We start from the raw sequence: 19,163 nt of genomic DNA on the forward strand, positions 1-19,163 counted from the left end.
GCAGGTGTTTTCCCACTGGGGTAATTTTAGTGACCTCACAGTCTCATTACCAATCAATATAAAGATCTTAGGAAAGAGCTATGATGTTTAGGGTAACCCAAGGTCTTGGATTATGAACATGAATGCTCAAAAAAGCAACCATGCAAAAATATATTCAAATAAAAACATCATTTTAAAACAGACAGCAGCAATATGCTTTCAGCTGACGTGAAACAATTTTTCTCATTCAGTGAGCACCAAATAACTTAAAGAAAAAAAAAAAACTGCAGCCCACGCTATCCATTCAGATTTATTTATTGATAACTATATTCTATCTGGGAGTAGCAACCTGAGGAAAGTCATTTAATTTGCGCCCTATTTATTTATAGCTTGACTGTGTGATGGAAAGGTGGTCTGTTAAAAGACATTGGATTGCATTTTAATTCTGAGTCTCAAGCAAGTTTCTTTACTTGAATTCCACAAGATTAGTGATAGCAAGCTACTTCAGGATTTGTACAGCAGCATCACAGGAGACAGCAGAGTAGCCTACTATATGTTGCCGATGTTAAACTAGCTTTTACTGTTCTACTCTATATTCCCCTGTTTATGTTTTATGGAAATTATGCAGCTGATATTAACACTGTTTATAGCAAGATGGTGCATTAAGATTTTCATAATACTTCTGCTGTCCTGGAATCAAATCTGACTCAGCTCTCCAATGAAATTAATCTTTTTTCAGTTTATAGTACCTAAACAATTGATTCCTAGGAATGGTTGCTTCATTATTTCTCAGAATATTATTTGTGTTTGGATGACGCAGTGAAACTATGCCCTTGCCCAGAAATGTACACTTGACCTCTGGGAAGCAGTTTGGGTCTGGTGAGGATAAGCTGGTGTTCTGATGGTCTTAGCCTTGTTCACATCACAAAATCCACCAAATGGACGCAATGCATCACATGGCTGTATGCTGTGGCATGCACTCGCTTTGTCAATTGCTTCAGCCCATGAAAAAGCACTACATTGCTAGCTCCAGACTTTCCAGACCATATTTGGTGCCAATCCCATCTGTGTTAAATGTTTTCCCACCAACAGAAACTCCATGATGGTACAGCAGACTGAGTTTGCAACTTGTATCTGAACAGTACAGCAATTCAAGCTCAGGATTAGCATTTTGCATTCTATGATCTTTAACAGCTGCTGAACAGTTTCCAGAATTTAAAATGTGCCTCATCAGCAATATTTCTGTAAACTCAGAAAAGCAGACATATCTTCAGTTTAACAAATGGACAGGTTTTCCTATCACCTCCCGAAAGTGATTTTTATTTAAAGTGTTTTATTTCTTAAGCTCATAGGTTGTCCCAATTGATGTACTGTGCTTCACAGAAATAGACGATTTTAATTCGACGGAAAGGAGGTTTAATAGAAATCTGGGAATGGCTGCACTGGCTAAACTACCTATATACAGTATCCACCACTTACAACGTACAGAGTTATTTCAGGCAGCCGTTTACATCGGACAAATAGCGTTTGCCGTTCCCATTGATTTCCATAACAAAGGCATAATAAGCTGTGATATATCTACTTTGTTTTGTGTGTTTGTTTTTAATTCTGTGTATGTGTGCATGGGGCTGGGGTGGCTATTTTCCCCAGTGTCTGGGATTAGGATACTGTTCTGTAGGAACCGCCCTACCATCACAACACGTGTTTGTTTTGTTTACTGTACTGGTGATTAGGGGACATTTTGACTGTCAGGTCATTGTGTGGGAGTTTATATCGTCCATCGCTTACTGCGGGTGAATCATGTTAACACAAATGCACCCGTTCTAAGCGGTGGCGACTGTATTGTACCTTCGTTCAAAAGTCTCCCTGGTATAAGGAGATTTATAATCAAGGGCTGGCAATGGAACGTGAAACAAGCAATGTGAATGGTCGATCAAGCTTCCAGCTGTCCGTATATGGACAGTTGGAGCCTTATAACATAATCACAATCACTCCGCTGCCTCACAGAATTTAAAGTACCGGTAGCCATCTTGTTTACAGCTACAGTTGTAACTATAAAACTGAGTGACCAATTAACAGCAAATAAATAAATACATACATAAAATAAAAGTATTAAGTAGATATGCTGATTTGGATGAAGAACAATTAACTGGAAAATAGCAAAACAGAAGAAAAAAAAAAAATCTTTATACTCACTCACTCACCCTGACTTTGTCATATCAAATAATATATGTTTACGGTTTGCAAACGCTACAGAAAAACACACTTCTGCACATTATCCCCCCATCTCCGACACAGACCTTGAAAAATTGCTGTAATCCAAGACGTCGTTGAATTTATTTCTATTCCTCCCATCTGTTCTGCTCAAACAGTGTCTGCATGGACAGGAAAACAAAATAACTCGGTGCCGTCTCAACTCCACCCGCTGGTGTATCTTTTCAATGGCAATGTACACAATATCAAAAATAAAGATGTACTTTCCTTTGCATATTTCAATTAAATTAATTTACTCATCTTAACTTAGTGTGTAGTTCATAGCCATAAATGGGACTACTTTACTGGCGTAAGTATATTTAATAAAAAACAAATCATTTTTTACATGATTTATGCTTTTTTTTCTTCAAATACACTATTTTACCTGGATTATAAATGCAATAAGGCCCTTCAGGGTCTCGTGCCTCACAACAACCCAAGGTGTCCGTAGCTCAATGTATACGGACACCCTGTCAGGCCTTAGTGTATACGGAAAGAACACCACAAATTACTAGGGCTGCGTTCAAAGGTTTGAAGGTTCGTTCGCTAGCCAGGAATTCGAAGGTAGTTCTGGACTTTCAAATGTTCGTCAGGTTGCATTCACGCACAGTCAGATGTTATTTGTTTTTTTTTTGTTTATTTTTTTGTTAACAGAAACTGTTTGACAATGTGTGAACACACATTAAATGTCACTGCAAATTTAGATTTTTTGATTTGTATAATGCCTATTACTTAAATAAAAGTTGTATTAAAATCCACTACCAGATCGCTATACGTAGCACCTCTTTATCAATGATGCCGCCGTACATTGGAACAATGTATAATACCAAAGCACTGGAGGAGTACCTGTAGCGGCAGTAATGCTTCAATAAAAAAATGCACTGAATACCTAGTGAGGAAAACTGAGCACCGAGTAGGCTAAAGCACCGCCCTTTCAAAAAAATAACCAAAACACAGTTGAAAGGTCACAGCATAGAGGCAGACGGTGTCCAAGAAACGGGTTTCAAAAAGATAGACAGATACATCTACAGATTTATCTACAGTTTGCAAAAAGATGTTCACCCAGTCTTTAGTATTTGTTGAAGTATATTACGTTTTGGAAAAAATTTGCATTTCATTTTCAACAGACTAGGGCGGGACCACAGGAATAAATGTTACAAAAATACATCGGGGTACCCTGCATTGTGCAAAAAAAAGTTGCAAGTAAAAAAAAAAAGTGTAAGTATTAATTAATCATTATTTTATAATGGTTGCAACCCTACTTTTTTGGGTTCAAAAATAAAATTAGCAAGAGCTGTATATGAAGATCCCAACCGGGAGTCACAGTAACATCCGATCTGTGTTTGGAATGTGAAACTGTTACACCGCTTGAGAACTGGAAAGCATTTTTTTTGAAACACCGTTTTATTTTTTGCTTTTGTAAACAAGTTAGCAATAACAAGACACGTTACAAGAAATGTTATATATTTTACTTATTCAGTCGATAATCAATAACACTGCATTATCGTCCAACAGGACTGTATATGCATGAGTACATGAAGCAGCATCAATTACGTGTATATAAACAGCGTGTATTTTATTTAAATGATAAAAACATGATTACTGTTCTACATAAAGTATTTTTAAACTACATGTTAATGTTTTATTCCATTACCTGTACAATAATAGGATTATCAAATATAAACTAATAGCTATGGTGACGTGACCAATACATTATGCAAATGAGTACTATCGAAAAGTCGAACCTTCCTTTGGTAATGTGTTCCAAACCTTCAAAGGCCAAAAAGTACCTTTTGTTACAGCCCTACAAATTACAGCACCTTCCAACTCGACAACAATCCCAGAGTGACATGTACTTTCATTTCTGCTGAATTAATATACTCTATGCAGGGCCAATTTCGATGCTTGAAGGTATCCGTTTGTAAGTGGTACTTTGGTGAATCAGCTATTCTAGCTGTAGCTGAGATAGACTGTCTTTAGATGGGTACAAGACCAGCAGAGCAATCTGTTGGGAAACAATATAACAAAATAAGGTGTAAGAAAACTAGTGTAAGGGGCTCCCGAGTGGCGCATCCAGTAAAAGCACTCGCTAGAGTGCAGGATGCGCTCTATAGCCTGGACGTTGCCGGTTCGAGTCCAGGCTATTCCACAGCTGACCATGGACAGGAGCTCCCAGGGGGCAGCGCTCAATTGGCTGAGCGTCGTCCGGGGGGAGGGAGGGTTAGGTCGACCAGGGTGTCCTCGGCTCACCGCGGACCAGCGACCCCTGTAGTCTGGCCGGGCGCCTGCGGGCTTGTCTGTAAGCTGCCCAGAGCTGCGTTGTCCTCCGACGCTGTAGCTCTGAGGTGGCTGCACGGTGAGTCTGCAGAGTGTAAAGAAGCAGGCGGCTGACGGCACACACTTCGGAGGACAGCGTGTGTTCATCTTCGCCCCTCCCGAGTCAGCACAGGGGTGGTAGCGGGAGAAAATAATAAAAACTAATTGGCAACGACTACATTTAAAAAAAAAAAAACTAGTGTAAGACGTCAAGTGAGCAGGGAAAGCTGTGGATCTGTATGAAGACAGACTGAAAAGAGGGAAATGGCATGAACAGCCACCAATGACATTTGCAAAATGGTAGACAATACAGAAACATAAAGTTCAAGTGCCTGGATCAAGCGGAAATACTGAACATTCAATTAAAAGAGCCTGCATTACCTAATGAGAAAGCCCTGCAAGGGTTTCAAAGTAAATCAGAACAACCAGCAACACTATTAGTAACATGTATTCATTCTGCAATCTTTGTCAGTGTTAGTTCTGTTTTGTAAGGGAAACAAAGGCTGAACAGTAACATGATGACAATCTCTAGCTTGTTCCGAAGTCCACACTTCAATGAAATTCTACAAGTAAACGGGCCAACACATTTTTCTACATAACGCTAATGGCAAAACAGAAAAAATCTAATGATTTCCTTTACAAACCCAACTCGCCTAAATATATATTAATTACGGCAGCGTTTGGGTTGCCTAAGGATTATAAAGATTAATTAAGTTAATTTGCTGGCTATTGTCTATTATACTTTTAAGCAATGCATGTTAAGTAAATGTCTAGGTCATTAAGAAGTTGGATGTCAAGGGGAGTTACAAAGTCTGTCATTCTTCCCCCCAAAGAAAGAACCTATTCATAAATCCTTCAAGCCACAACAAACCGCTTTCCTTGCAAACTTAATGAGACAGCAAAACTTGGGCCATAATGGAAAAGAAGCATTTGCACACACAAGGCAGCATGCCTTCTAGTGTGGGACATTAGCCCAACTGTTGAGTGCATTCAGGCTTAATCACCTACCCTACAGCAGGACTGCATACAGTAAAGAGCTTGGGATGCTAGCGCCCTATTCAAAATCGGCAGCATGGGTTTTAGCAATATGCCATTTTTTTTTAGAACCTTTGTGTGATATAACACTATACCGTAGCTTAGCAAGGTCCTAAGATGTGTTAGTATTTCTAATGTCAGCACTATTGCGTGTTTAATGTTTATGGATGAAACCTACTAAGATAACGTGGTAAGTTGATACATTTTTCTACTACCTACCCACAGTTGCACATACATGCTAAAGCGCAACCAACTTGCACGAATACAGCCCTTTAACTCCTTACATTTGAACTGCTTATTGGGTATTCAGTTTGTATTTAATATTGAGAAAACTGTGATTGCATATGCTGCACTCACCAGAGAAAGGGTTTCAGTACTGGATAGACAGACATGGATATTTCACAATCACACACACACAGAGTAAAAATACATATATCTACAACGAAAGGGAATTAATAGCTTCTTATGGACCATAACATGGCAAATTTAATTGATATGGCATTAAGAATTTAAAAACTGACAGAAATCATTTCGGATATTCAGATCAAATATATTTACAGTATATAGAAAATAAACAATAAAATAAAAACATTAAAAAAAAACACTGGTCACTGATTAAAATGAGTCCCTGGATACGTTGTGCTGCTAACTGGAACCACATGCTGTCGGGTACTGTGAGGGGCCGCCCACTTGCTCCTCTACTACTCTGCTTTCAAAACACTTCCTCTGAGCCACATGCCTGGGGTTTATATCTAGAGCACTGGACTACTTCTTTCAGAAAATTAACTGCCTGCACATTGACTAAATGTGACAAATGTGCCTTCCCTACCATGTGAGAGGAGAGACAACCCTAAAGGACAGACTGAGCCCTGCTGCCAGAAGCAGACAGGCTGGGTAATGCAGGAGCGGTAATGTATCGCACAACACTGAGAAATTCATTTTGGCTCTAAACAAGAATACCTGAAAATCATTAAGGAAACTGATTTTCTGCCCCCCGCTGTTTAACAGGGCAGAGGGCTCCGATTCCTTATTTGTTTTATGTAACTCTCTTGTTAATAAGATTGGTTGTCACAGACTGCTTAGTCCTTTTTTTACCCTACCTTTGTTTGCAGATGTGTGTTTGGACAGCAGAAATAATTCAGTCATCTATTTCTGCCTTATTTACTTATGTGAGGCAGGGCGTTTATTAGGCATTTTTATTGTGTAATGCACAGATCCAGATGAAGATACAGAGAGCACACAGTAATATTACACACACACACACACAAAGATAGGCTGCACACCGTAGACACAACAGGTGCACAGGAGTACGGTAATCAAACATAAATCCAAGCACCTTCAAAGAAAAGGTGTTATTTTCTTTTAACCTAAAGATGAAACAGGATCATGAAACTGCTTTAATAACGGCACAGCACACACATTAATAAATGACACTGCGTTTGGCTGTTTTCCACATCTGTCAGCTATTAAGTTACAAGACAGCTCATCCTACACCACCACATTCTCTAGTGACTAAATTTTAAACAATGCTAAATATTTATTTTGGAAGTATTAAAAAAAAAGCCCCTTGGACAGAAACTCATACCCATCCTGGTGGTATGTTTATGCAGGTGCTGAGATGCACATGTTCTGTTTTCCTAAGCATCTGGATTGCCGCATGAAATGCTGCTGGAAACCATTAACCAAGTTTTCCTTAGCCTGCGATTATAATTTTTCCACGGTTATAGACACAACTTGTCTAAGGCTGGGGGTCAGCTAGGGACTTGTAGCAGCTGGCTAGGCATGATATAAAATGCAAACATGTTTTCAGTGACAAACATCAATACATATTTGTTTTAAAGAAAAGCAGGATGGAAAAAGTGATTCAAGCTGTGGTTGGAGGGAGTGGTTCACCAATGAATGAATCAACAGTGTTACCAAATTGGAAGCATGGCGGCGTTGGTTCTCAGAAGCTCAGAATCATACCAATGTCTCAGCATTCAGTGACATCATTCAGATGGAACATTATAAGATCCAGCTATTCCATGGCCCTTTTCTTCCCACTCCTGTGCACTGGCACGAAATGTACTGATGTTTTTCCACCTCCAGGGAATCCGATGCAAAGACATTCATTTCAAACCTATTTTATATTTAAGTGCTAGGGATTCAGAAATAATAGATGTATACCATTGCATCCTTGCTTAATCTTTCATTACAATGGCAACGTCCCCATCACAACTTTGACTGTTTTTTCATGACCAATCTTCACTTCTCTGTATTTTCTCAAGCTGTCAGAACTATTATTCTCCTTGTCGATTACAGAATTCTCAAAAGCTTTTTTACGGTTGGCCCTATATAACACAGTATAATATCTAGAATGGGAACAACCTGGTCAGATTCAGTCTGGATAACAAACAGATTGTGTTTGATTAACGAAAACGTACATTTTGTTTGTCATGCAGGGAAAGAGCTCTTGTCCATCTGAAGCAACCACGATAACATCCCCAAATTACTGTACAGTAGTCATTTCATTTGAAAGATTGTAGAGAAAGGACTATCTGATTAACTGCTGAAGACATGAAATAAAATCATAATGATCCTCACAATTCTGAATTGAAAACTATTCAGGAACAAGATCAATAAGCATGCCCTAGGACCAAAAACTCTTTTCTGTAGAAGTAAATTTCCTTCTGCAAAAGCTAATATGTTATTCAAACCTGACTACAAATAATGAAGTGAGATCAAGCACAATGTTAATGAATAGCAATCCCCGATTAACACATAGAATTGGTATTAGTTAAGTGTGGAATTGCTATAACTTAAGGAATGTCCTGTGAATTTTAATTTAACACAACAGCCAGGAAAGGATTTCTCTCTGACATTACTTTTAGTCTGTTTTTTTCTCTCTCTCTCTTATTTAACTCCCACAAAGAACCACATTTCAACAGGATTACATTCGTTTTCATTTTTTTTCAGGGATATATTTGCAAAGGACTTTGACCTACAATGTCGTGCAATAAAGCACAGTGGGGGAAAAATGTTTTTACATTTACTGTAAACGAAATGTGTGTTTCACTTTTACCGTAGAATTCAACCTCCACAAATTAAACTAGTTTCAGTCTTATGGGTAAATGACTAATGGCCTACAAGAGCATTGAAGCTTTGGGAATGAAAATTGACCAGTTTATGAGCTTATGAATCACTGGATTTACCAGTAACAATAGCACTTGTTGTTATATTGAGTGGGTGGGTCTTTACAGACTACAATAAATTAGTTATTATGTACAAAACAAAAAACAAATCCCCATACTGTATGCAAGTACAGAAAATAAAACCAATTTAGCACATGCCCAGAACCAATGCAACACACACATTTTAAACAATCCCAGAGTGGCATTGTGTGGAGGGCTAATGGTTTAAGCAAAAGACTCAAGAAATTAGGTTCTTAGACCAGTGACTGTTCTAAGTCCTTAGTAAAACTGGACTGAAGCAGTACTGTAAAAAACAATGTTGTATCTTGCATCCTTAAATACAAAACTTTTGTATTTTTTGATCCCTAGCCATTGTTACAGTATGTATTACTGGCTCATCACTTAATTCAAAAAGGGATGAAAAAGGTATTGTATTTTACAGCAAAATATTCACTGAATGACTTTATTCCTCAAGAATTTGTACTATATTTCCTTTTTTTTTTTTTTTTTATCTGCAGGGCTGGATAAAGAGGGACTATAAACTGAAGGTATACTCTATAGAGAGTGGCAATACTTATCAGATTGAGAGCCAAAAAAACCTGCTGCCAATTTCAAATTGCAAAAGAAAAAAAAAAAAAACTTTCTTTCAAAAAGAGGTCAGATAGTATTGCCCAGCAGTGGCAATCGGAGCAGAGGAGAAATATAGTCCAACGTGTTTCAGTATAATGCTGTACCTTTTTATAGCAAACCCAATCAGAAATAAAGCCTTTTCAATCACAAACACTAGTAAGAAAAAAAAAATCTAAGAATGGCATCACTTTTTCAGCCCTGCACTAAACCAACAGTAGGCAGAAAACCGCTTCTGCTCCCTGGATGACATAACTTCCACTGCCTCCTCCAGCCAGCTTCGTAAACACTCAAGTTTTTGCTCAGAAGTTCAAGTGGATGTAGACTTTGGTGTTACATTAGACTCCCCAATTACCTGTAACTGACAATGTGATTACTTGTCGTTCGCAAACTGGCAGGAAATAAAAATGTCAACGAATACTATCATTTGCCAAAGTTCGTCATTTTTGCCTCAGGCCCCCCCCCCCCCCCAAAAGAAAGTAAATTAAGCACTAAAAATCCAAACAGCTTACTGACAACTTTCAATTTATACAGAGTGGTTGAAAAGAATACAATAGCTTGCTATAAATCCACTGCCAAAGAAGGACTGCAGGTTGTTGTTGCTTTTGAACACTCCATAGTATCCCCTAATTTGGGAAGCCTTGTAGGCACCAAGCAAAAAGGTCTCTGGGTGGTTGGCAGTGGTACAGTTCCTTAAGACTAGAATTGTGCAAGTCCTTTGTTGAACCATTTTACTGTTCAAAGCTGGAGATTGTTCATAGTTGATTTTGGTACTCAGATATTTGATGCTGTCAATTCCCTGCCCTGCAAATGAGGTGTGTGAACAGAATGCAAGCCAGAGAGCCTCAATCCTAGCATGTGTGCTTTCCTCTTGCCAGCCAGCCAGCCAGCCAGAACGAAATTAGGAGGCAACTTTTTTCTACATTAAAAGAGGTCATTTTAATGGAATGCTCAACGTTCAAGAAATAATTCAACCGAACTGTGTTTAACTTGGTCCATTTTTAAATTTTAAAAATAAAATAAAATGCTGTGATGTACACCCACTAAATTCCTCTTAAGACTACCAATCTGTTAAAACTTTGACAACAAGCCAAGCAAAAAAAAATATTTGAAACAGGGGGAGGGTGGGGGAAGATTGTATTTTTTGAGAGTAGGACTATTCAGACACTTAAAATAAATCAATGTGAGCCAATGAAGAAAAGTACAATATCTAAGCAAAGAAAATTTCTCTTTTTAAAAAAAACCCAAAAAAAACAAACAAACACCACACAACATTTCTCGGGTCCCTAAACATTTCAAAACTAAAAGCAAAAAGCAAGTTGAGCAGGTTATCAGGCTGAGGGATCATAAACCTGCAAAAGAAAAGTAAAAAATCTATGTTTTGACTGGTCAGCCGTCTTTAGGAAATCACTGCAGAGTAAACAAAAACTGTGAAAGCAACTCCCAGTTAGCTGCAGGGTTTTTTTTTTGTTTTTTTTTACCAGAATGAAAGTTCACAGGAGAAAACAAAAAGATCAAGCAGCCCAATCGGTCGAGACGCAAAACCATTACCAGACACCTGGATGAGATCCCCATGGCATGGCTGGAGTTCGGTGCAATTCAAAGACAGAGTACCATTTAGAGGGGTCTGTCTTGTTTAAATCATTACTATATAATCTGAACATATGGAGAACAGGCCGCTCAGTAATGCGAGAAGACCACTCAATAAGCAAAATCTTTCAAAAGCTAAGGCACACCTGCTCATCAGTCCCCAAAAGACTCAGTCAGTCTCCCAGAGTACTAATCTTGTGGCAAAAACAAACATTCAAGGTTCTTATTTATTTATTTATTTATTTTTTGTTGTGGTTGTTTTTTCTGCAGGCAGCCAGAGGCGTATATCTCATTAAAAAGCTATCTTCCAGCCTCAGTATGTTCATTTCCAAGGCAGCTGAATAGCATCTTTCACCCAATGTGAATTTTCTGTATCATATCAAAAGTGATACATATATCATGCATTAAAAAACACACACACACAATCTGTCACTGTGCATCACAGTTGCGTCATCCTGTTTGAAAGCGGATCCTCTTTATAGCATTTGTACAAGTGGAACTAAGTCTATTAGTTAATGCACGATTACAGGAGTGTCAAAATGGGAGATAACAAGGCTTCACGGTGACATGCTGTATGTTGGTTCAAGCATTTGTATCATTAGATCAGAGTTAAGATTCCACAGTACTAGTGCTTTTCAATGTTGCGCGGCAGGTGGCTCTTAAAACTGCAGTGCTCCATTACTTTTTTTTTAACTGATTACACTCTACACCAAATCTGATGTCTCCCCCTGCAAGGGATCATAATTAGCATTTAACCAAAGTAAAGTCTCACAGGAGGCAAATAATGGTTAAATTTGACACCAAGCTGCCATGTCTATTCCCAGCAACAACAACAACAGCAGCAGCAGCAGCAGCAGCAGCAGCAAAAAAGTAAAAGTAGTTAAACAAATGATCAGGTGAAAGTGCTTTTACATGTATACTCTGGTTCCTGAACGATATATAAAAGACCCAGAGGAAAGAAAAAAATGGAATTAGGCACCTGACATAATATAATTTGTATATATTTTAAAAATGACATTGAAACAGCACGTTGTTAGTATAAGAGGCTTCAAGAAACACACATCATGGTAACGCATGAAAAAACGATGTGTGCACCTCACCACACACAACCGTGATTTTAACAGTAAAAACGATGTGAGCACCTCACCACACACAACCGTGATTTTAACAGTAAAAACGATGTGAGCACCTCACTACACACAACCGTGATTTTAACAGTAAAAACGATGTGTGCACCTCACCACACACAACCGTGATTTTAACAGTAAAAACGATGTGTGCACCTCACCACACACAACCGTGATTTTAACAGTAAAAACGATGTGAGCACCTCACCACACACAACCGTGATTTTAACAGTAAAAACGATGTGAGCACCTCACTACACACAACCGTGATTTTAACAGTAAAAACGATGTGAGCACCTCACCACACACAACCGTGATTTTAACAGTAAAAACGATGTGAGCACCTCACCACACACAACCGTGATTTTAACAGTAAAAACGATGTGAGCACCTCACTACACACAACCGTGATTTTAACAGTAAAAACGATGTGAGCACCTCACCACACACAACCGTGATTTTAACAGTAAAAAAGTGCTGTTTCTTGTGCCACTTCACTTGCTAGCTACCGTTATCGCTTGGGGGAAAACGACTACCTAATTCTGAGCAGATAGTACTTTAATGACTACAGCAGAATAGTGTCTAGTTGCTGCATTTTTTTCTCCAAAGGGCATTTTTATTAAATTAGAATAAATCAAAATATTTAGGCTTTTATTTACACTGTTTATCATTAATGAAAACATTAAATATATTTTGAAATGTTATAGTTCAGCTTGTATTGAAAAGAAAAACTACTAAAAAAGCCTACATTTTTTTTTTTTTTTTTTTAATTTAAAATCTTCCTAGTTTGTTTCTATTACATTGTGCCAATTTCTACCCTTTTTTCTGAAAGCACTTTGATTAAGACCGTTTAGAAAGGTTTTTTTGTTGTCATATTTTTTTCATGCATTTCTAGCTTCATCGTTGCTGTCAATGTATCAAACACCTGTGGTTATAAAAATAAAAAAAACAAGCTAACTAACGAATTACAGATTTTTAAAACCAAAAAATCCGAAATCTGGAAATAATAAATTCAAAATAATAAAATGGATTTCATAGGGCCCTACATACTGTAGTGCTGCATGTACCTACAGGATCATATCTCACACTAATCATAAACAAGAACTACTGTGCCCTTTCCAATTGAATTATGGCTGCATTTGAAAAAAGAATATTGTGGAAGGCACATGCACAAAAATAATGACTTTGCTCGTTTTTTAGTATAATACCAACACAGGCTATTGCCACAGACAGTATGTTGCACAAAACAAAACATAAAATAGTCGGCCTGTATTAACAACAATTCAAAAGGTCACTATCTAAAAGTGGTTTATTATATCCTGGGGGTGGAGTGTAACGTGGTGATTCATCTGTCTGGTCACCACAGACAGGTGCTCCTTTTTTATTTCATCTCAAAAGCTGTTTTATTTTATTTTTATTTTTTTTAAGACAGACAAGAGGATTCTTTTGACACTTTTTTCTTTTTTTTTTGCCGATAGAGAATCCAAATTTTCAACGCCCTTGACACTGGGCTTGAGAAACTGCTGACACAGCATGTGTGCATCAATAACAGCAAATTATATATAATTTTACAAACTGCGCAGAAACAACGTTGCTGATTTTTAACCCTTTTTTTTATACCTCTCAGTACTGTAGCTGTTTTTTTTTTTTTTTTTTTTTTTTAATCTAGAAAACAATTTGGCTACATCATCACCTATAATTACAACGAAAAGTGTTAAAGTGAAATACTGCATTAGGGTCGTCTCACGACTGATTTGAGAATGACTCCTTCAAAATGATATCTTGATATTTGGAAAAGTTGCATTCTGCATCGTTTCATACAAGCAGTTACAACACAAACATTGCACACATTGACAGCACAATTTACTGCAACTCTGCACCGATTCTGCAGCAGCTACCGTTGTAGGGTACACACTTTCTGAATATAAATTATGCAAGGTAAACATTACTGCAAATAAAGACTTATGGCGACACACAGTGCAGTAGTTCTGGTCTACTGAATCCTCGTCTTTTTATGGTAAAAAGGTCTCACAGTGCACTGCAGTAGCAGCTGCACTTAAGTGTGCCAATAACTCGAATCTGCAGATCCCAGGGGGACTTAAGGTCAAACCAAAGCAAAATGGGCCTTATGCTTTTGAATGCTGGGCAAGTTGCCCTGACATCATTTTGAGATCTCAGCTCCACTAAATTCATCACGGTTCAACCATATTTGGCTTGAGAGTCTGAACAGCTTAAGAAAGTGCTGGAGCTATAGCTTGATACTGCTGATCTGATTGGGTGGTGTTATCACGAAGGAAAGCCAGAGGCTACTGTTAAACACGCCAAAGCCTCCAACGTCTTCTGAGACTTCAGCTATCCAAACAGCATCTGCCCTAGTGTTCAAACAGTAAGGCTTCTCATAACCCCTAATCCGAGTACTGTCACCTATCGACTGTGCAAGAGATGGCTTTTAAAAACAGATCGTACAGACAATGTTGTCTTTATTATGGGTTCTGTAATACAGCTGTCTGCATTCTGGTTGCAAAGTGAGTATAAAGATCCAGGCAAAATATGTACAGTTATACAGATATTATTATTATTTATTTCTTAGCAGACACCCTTATCCAGGGCGACTTACAATTGTTACAAGATATCATCATATTATTTTTACATACAATTACCCATTTATACAGTTGGGTTTTTACTGGAGCAATCTAGGTAAAGTACCTTGCTCAAGGGTACAGCAGCAGTGTCCCCCACCGGGGATTGAACCCACAACCCTCCGGTCAAGAGTCCAGAGCCCTAACCACTACTCCACACTAGATCGATAGAGATAGCTAGATAGACAGATATAGATCTAGATATAGATATATATAGAATAATAGATGAGCTTCATTGAGTTACAGGAAAATAATTACATCTAGGGTTTCTGTGACTAAATAAATTACGAGACCGAAGGTCGAGTACTTTATGAACTGTACTACAAAACCCATAACTGTACACATTTCTGAAGAGGCCCATCCCACAGCAGTCTATCCAGATGCTACCGCAGTTTATCCAGAGGCTGATCAGGTCTATGCATCAACGCTGCCAGGATTGTGTTAATGCTCAGGGAGGTCATACTGTTTTCATTTTGACACTTTCATAATGAAAGCTTATCATGAATCTATGATCTGTATTTTTGTTTGATATCTATGTTTAAAATACTTGATTTAATCCATTAGAACTAAATGTTGCGTTTCGCAGTTTAATAAGACACACCTGAACTTGTTACCTATACACTGTGGCTAATCAAGCTCGTAGTAAAACCTGGAATGGATGAAACTGCTATTCAATTAGAGTCGTATTTCCATCACTGTAGTAGTAGTACAATACTTCAGTACTTGTGCTTTTCAATTTTTCAAATTAAATTTAAAAAAAATTTAAAAAATGAAAGGTATCACTGAATTGAGACACAAAGAAAATGTCATTAGCAGAGATGAGATGTGGCTGCTGTTGCTGGGAACTTTCAAACACGTTGCTGAAGAGGTTGTAAAAACGCTGCTAATGAGCGCATTGCCTGGTTTGTTCCCCACGAGCTGCCCTTATTGGTCCCGCTTTCACGAGTTCTAAAGCCTAATTCCAGTAACCCGCTTTTCAGTCACTGGACATTCAGTCCTAAAGTAAAGCACACAGCTCTGTTACTAAATGTCAGTGGCATGTGGAATAAGTGTTTGAGCTGGGCTGCACCGTAACGACCGCTAGCAATCATACCTCTCAAGCTTACAGTTGTTAGAGAGATGTCTCACTACTTTGCCAATACTGGGAGCAGCACTGAATAAACAGTTTTGTTACCAGCCCACCATAATGATGGCTTTTTCGGCTTCATATATATAAAGGATACTTCAGGAGGAGATATATGGTTAAACGTACCCAATTACACTGTAAACTGCATTTGTAAATAAATAAATAAAATAAAACTATATATTATACTAACACATTCAAAGCATGCTTACCATTTTTGTTTTCGATTTCACATTTTTCACAACAATACGGTTGAATAAATGCTTATAATAATAAACGTGAACGTTCAAATCAATGCTCTCACGTGTACACAGAATATAATTTGCCTCTTGCAGACTCGGGGAATGCCACCCTTAAAGCTATGCAGTGTGTGTCAATACAGACACATCACACAAAATCACGTCAACATGCTGTGTTCTGTTGGACTTACCTTGTGCCGCCGCTTTCAACACGTGGGTATGAAAAACCAGGAACGCCCACCAACTCCATACACTTAATGTAAACTTTCTCCTTCGATTCTGAACGGAGAAACTGCGGTGTGCTGGTTGTCCACCTGTAAACTCTTTAGCAGTCTTTTTATCCGCAGACTGGCCGCCTGTTTCCTTACTGGCGAGATTCAAACGCCGTTTTATTTCCCCACTTCTTTGGTAACAATAAGACGCCTTGCAATCCATGTCCCCCTCTCCTGCTTTGGCTTGATATTGACAGGTACCCCCGCTTAAAACGTTTAGGTCGGAGCTATCCTCATTATCAATGAAAGCACCCCACCTGCCCCGTGATCCTGCTCTAGTGCTACCAGTGGTCACCCGGCTGCTAAAGACGCAGTCTGTCTTGTCCATTGTAATTGTGTGGCCCTTCCGCAATCCGCTGCACCGCATTCCTGCAGCCCGACTATTGACCAGTTTGTATAGGTAGTAGCGATCCACACGCTCGGTGACTTGTGCTTTCTCGGCGTACAAACTACTGCCAGCGTCCCTCGGTCTGTCAGCACACAGTTCATATTCGCTTCTACAGGAGCAATTGTCCATTTTGTTTAAACCGCTGGGGTGTTGATTCATTAGACACAGGTCATCTTGCGCGCTCAGAAACAGACCCTCTTTATATCTGGCAGTAGGTGAATGCGACCGATTGCTGAGCGGTTCGTCGTGGATCCGGTCGTCCTGCCGTTCATTCATTACAGAGGTGCTGTTTTGGCGTACTTCTTCCATGTGAAATCTGTGTTTATTTATTTGATTTTATTGTGTAGCAAAATAGCTCGCTAATGCATTTGTCCGTGCATGTATTTTCATCAAAGATGATATTCTATCGGTGCGTTTTTGAGCTGCAAAGAGTATTTTTAATAACCACTAAAAAAAAAAAAAAACTGTACCTAAACAGTATCCTTCATTATCAGTGGTGACTCAGTCCAGTCGCCTTGTTTATTAGTCACTGAAATCACAACATGCCTTGAAAGGCTTTGCTGTGACAGATTGAAAACTTTCAGTCTGCAGCACGGCCGGTTTGTAATTTTTAATTCAGAAGCCAAACAGATTTTAAAATCAGTGCACAATTAAAATCCAAGTTGTTTACTTCAGAATCATCGTCTTTAAGTCCAGTTCACATTCCCGATTACCTCGTTGAAATATATTTAAATCCACAGATTTGCCCGCCAGTAAATAAATCACAGCAGTTGCCCGAGTTGGTTAAACCGCCTACAAGAAGAAAAGTAATGTAAAATAACACATACATGACACAGTAGTCTTAGTGGTACCGACACAAGAGCTAAATGAACCTGCTGTACTTCCGTTGTCAGCTGCGCTGTACAGTTCAGATCTGCCTGCCACATCAGTTCTTAAACAGTTAGACATATCTGTATAATATAAATGTTTTGTTTTTTTTAAATCGGTCAAAATAAAACAACTACCAGACATCGAAATATAGAAATTGTTGCAAAGTTTAAGCACTCCTCGCGACACTTTTTTTTATTATTCAACTTACCTCATCCACCTGCTGACGAGAAGAAAAAAAAAAAAGATTAAAAAAAAAATCCAGCCACGTTAGTCCAAACAAACAGAATGAATATTAATGTTTGTTTTTGTTACAATTGCGTTCTGTTTTTAAAACAACATTTTGCGTACAAACATTAAGCACAAGCTCCTTTGTGAGAGAGCCGGCGACTCACCCACCATGAAATGAGAAACACTAACTTCCATTCACAACAAACCCGTCCCGCCCCTGGCAGCTCATTGGTCAGTGGGGTTTTTCTTTGGCGATAGACCCGCCCTGTGCATTCTCTTTGGATAGAGATGGAAGGCGGGATTGTAGGGATAACTCCAGTACGGATTGCAGAATACAGAACTCCCCTCTCCTAGACCCACGCGTTGAAAAAGTTGAAAACTTGTTAAACTGTCAGTGAAAATGCCTGTCAAGCGTGTTGTACTTTGTTTTCTTTATGTTTTGGATAATTATGCAAACAAAAAGTTTCTACTGCATGGCAACAAGCTAATATAATTTAAAAAAAAAAAAAGTTTTGAAAAGTGGCAGACTTGCCCTCCAAAATAAAAACGCTTCATTCAATAAATACAATAGTAGCCCACCCACTTGTCGGTTTTTCGGTTAGTGATTTCAGTCACTTAAAAATTATACCCACATAAAATCTACGCAACCCCTTACAAAACAAATCTACTGCATATTCTACGTAATTGCGTCATTTTGGGTGGTGTCTTTCTATATTAAAGTGAATCTAGAATCAATAGGAACCTTTCACTTAAGAACTACAAAAGTAAAATTTAATTACGTTTAATTTAATTACTGTTTAAGGGGTGGATTCAACGGTGATATATATATATATATATATATATATATATATATAGTAAATATGTACTGCAAAGGAGGTATAGGAAGACTAGTATTGTTATTAACAGGGGAGGGGGCTATAATGCCCGAAGCCCCAGGCTGCACCCTAGAGGTAACAATAGTCATTCAAGGGTATTGAATTTTCCACTATGGCTGAGTCTGCAGTACATATTTTATATGATGAATTAGTCAAGAAAATAAGCCAGGCAAGGTTGGATAGTAAATACAACTTTATATTTTTGTTTATATATAGCTGGTACAGCATACCTACACACACACACACATATATATATATATATATATATATATATATATATATATATATATATAGTGTAGCATGCACGGGACTAGGCAGCAGCAGGGCTGGTAGGTGACGTAATCACATACAAAGACATAAGCCCGATATACGCTCCTTGCAAAGGAGCCGGCTCTTTTGTACAGCGGTATCGGCGCCATGCTTTAAGCTCTT

General features: G+C 38.4%; 1 protein-coding gene across 2 annotated transcripts in view; it reads right to left on the reverse strand.

Moving 5' to 3' along the window:
* Nucleotides 1–18,170, reverse strand: part of LOC117417757 (protein sidekick-1-like) — a 251,634-nt gene extending 233,464 nt beyond the window's left edge. For both annotated transcript variants that reach the window (XM_059035447.1, XM_059035446.1), the window contains exons 1-2: nucleotides 17,837–18,170; nucleotides 16,290–17,550 (exon numbers count right to left, since the gene is read on the reverse strand). In XM_059035447.1, the coding sequence (XP_058891430.1) occupies nucleotides 16,290–17,067 (778 nt within the window). In that variant the 5' untranslated portion in view covers nucleotides 17,068–17,550; nucleotides 17,837–18,170. The remainder of the gene's footprint in view (nucleotides 1–16,289; nucleotides 17,551–17,836) is intronic.
* Nucleotides 18,171–19,163: the final 993 nt, after the last annotated feature.

This window comes from Acipenser ruthenus, chromosome 13 (assembly GCF_902713425.1).
Source record: "Acipenser ruthenus chromosome 13, fAciRut3.2 maternal haplotype, whole genome shotgun sequence".
Lineage (NCBI taxonomy): Eukaryota > Metazoa > Chordata > Actinopteri > Acipenseriformes > Acipenseridae > Acipenser > Acipenser ruthenus.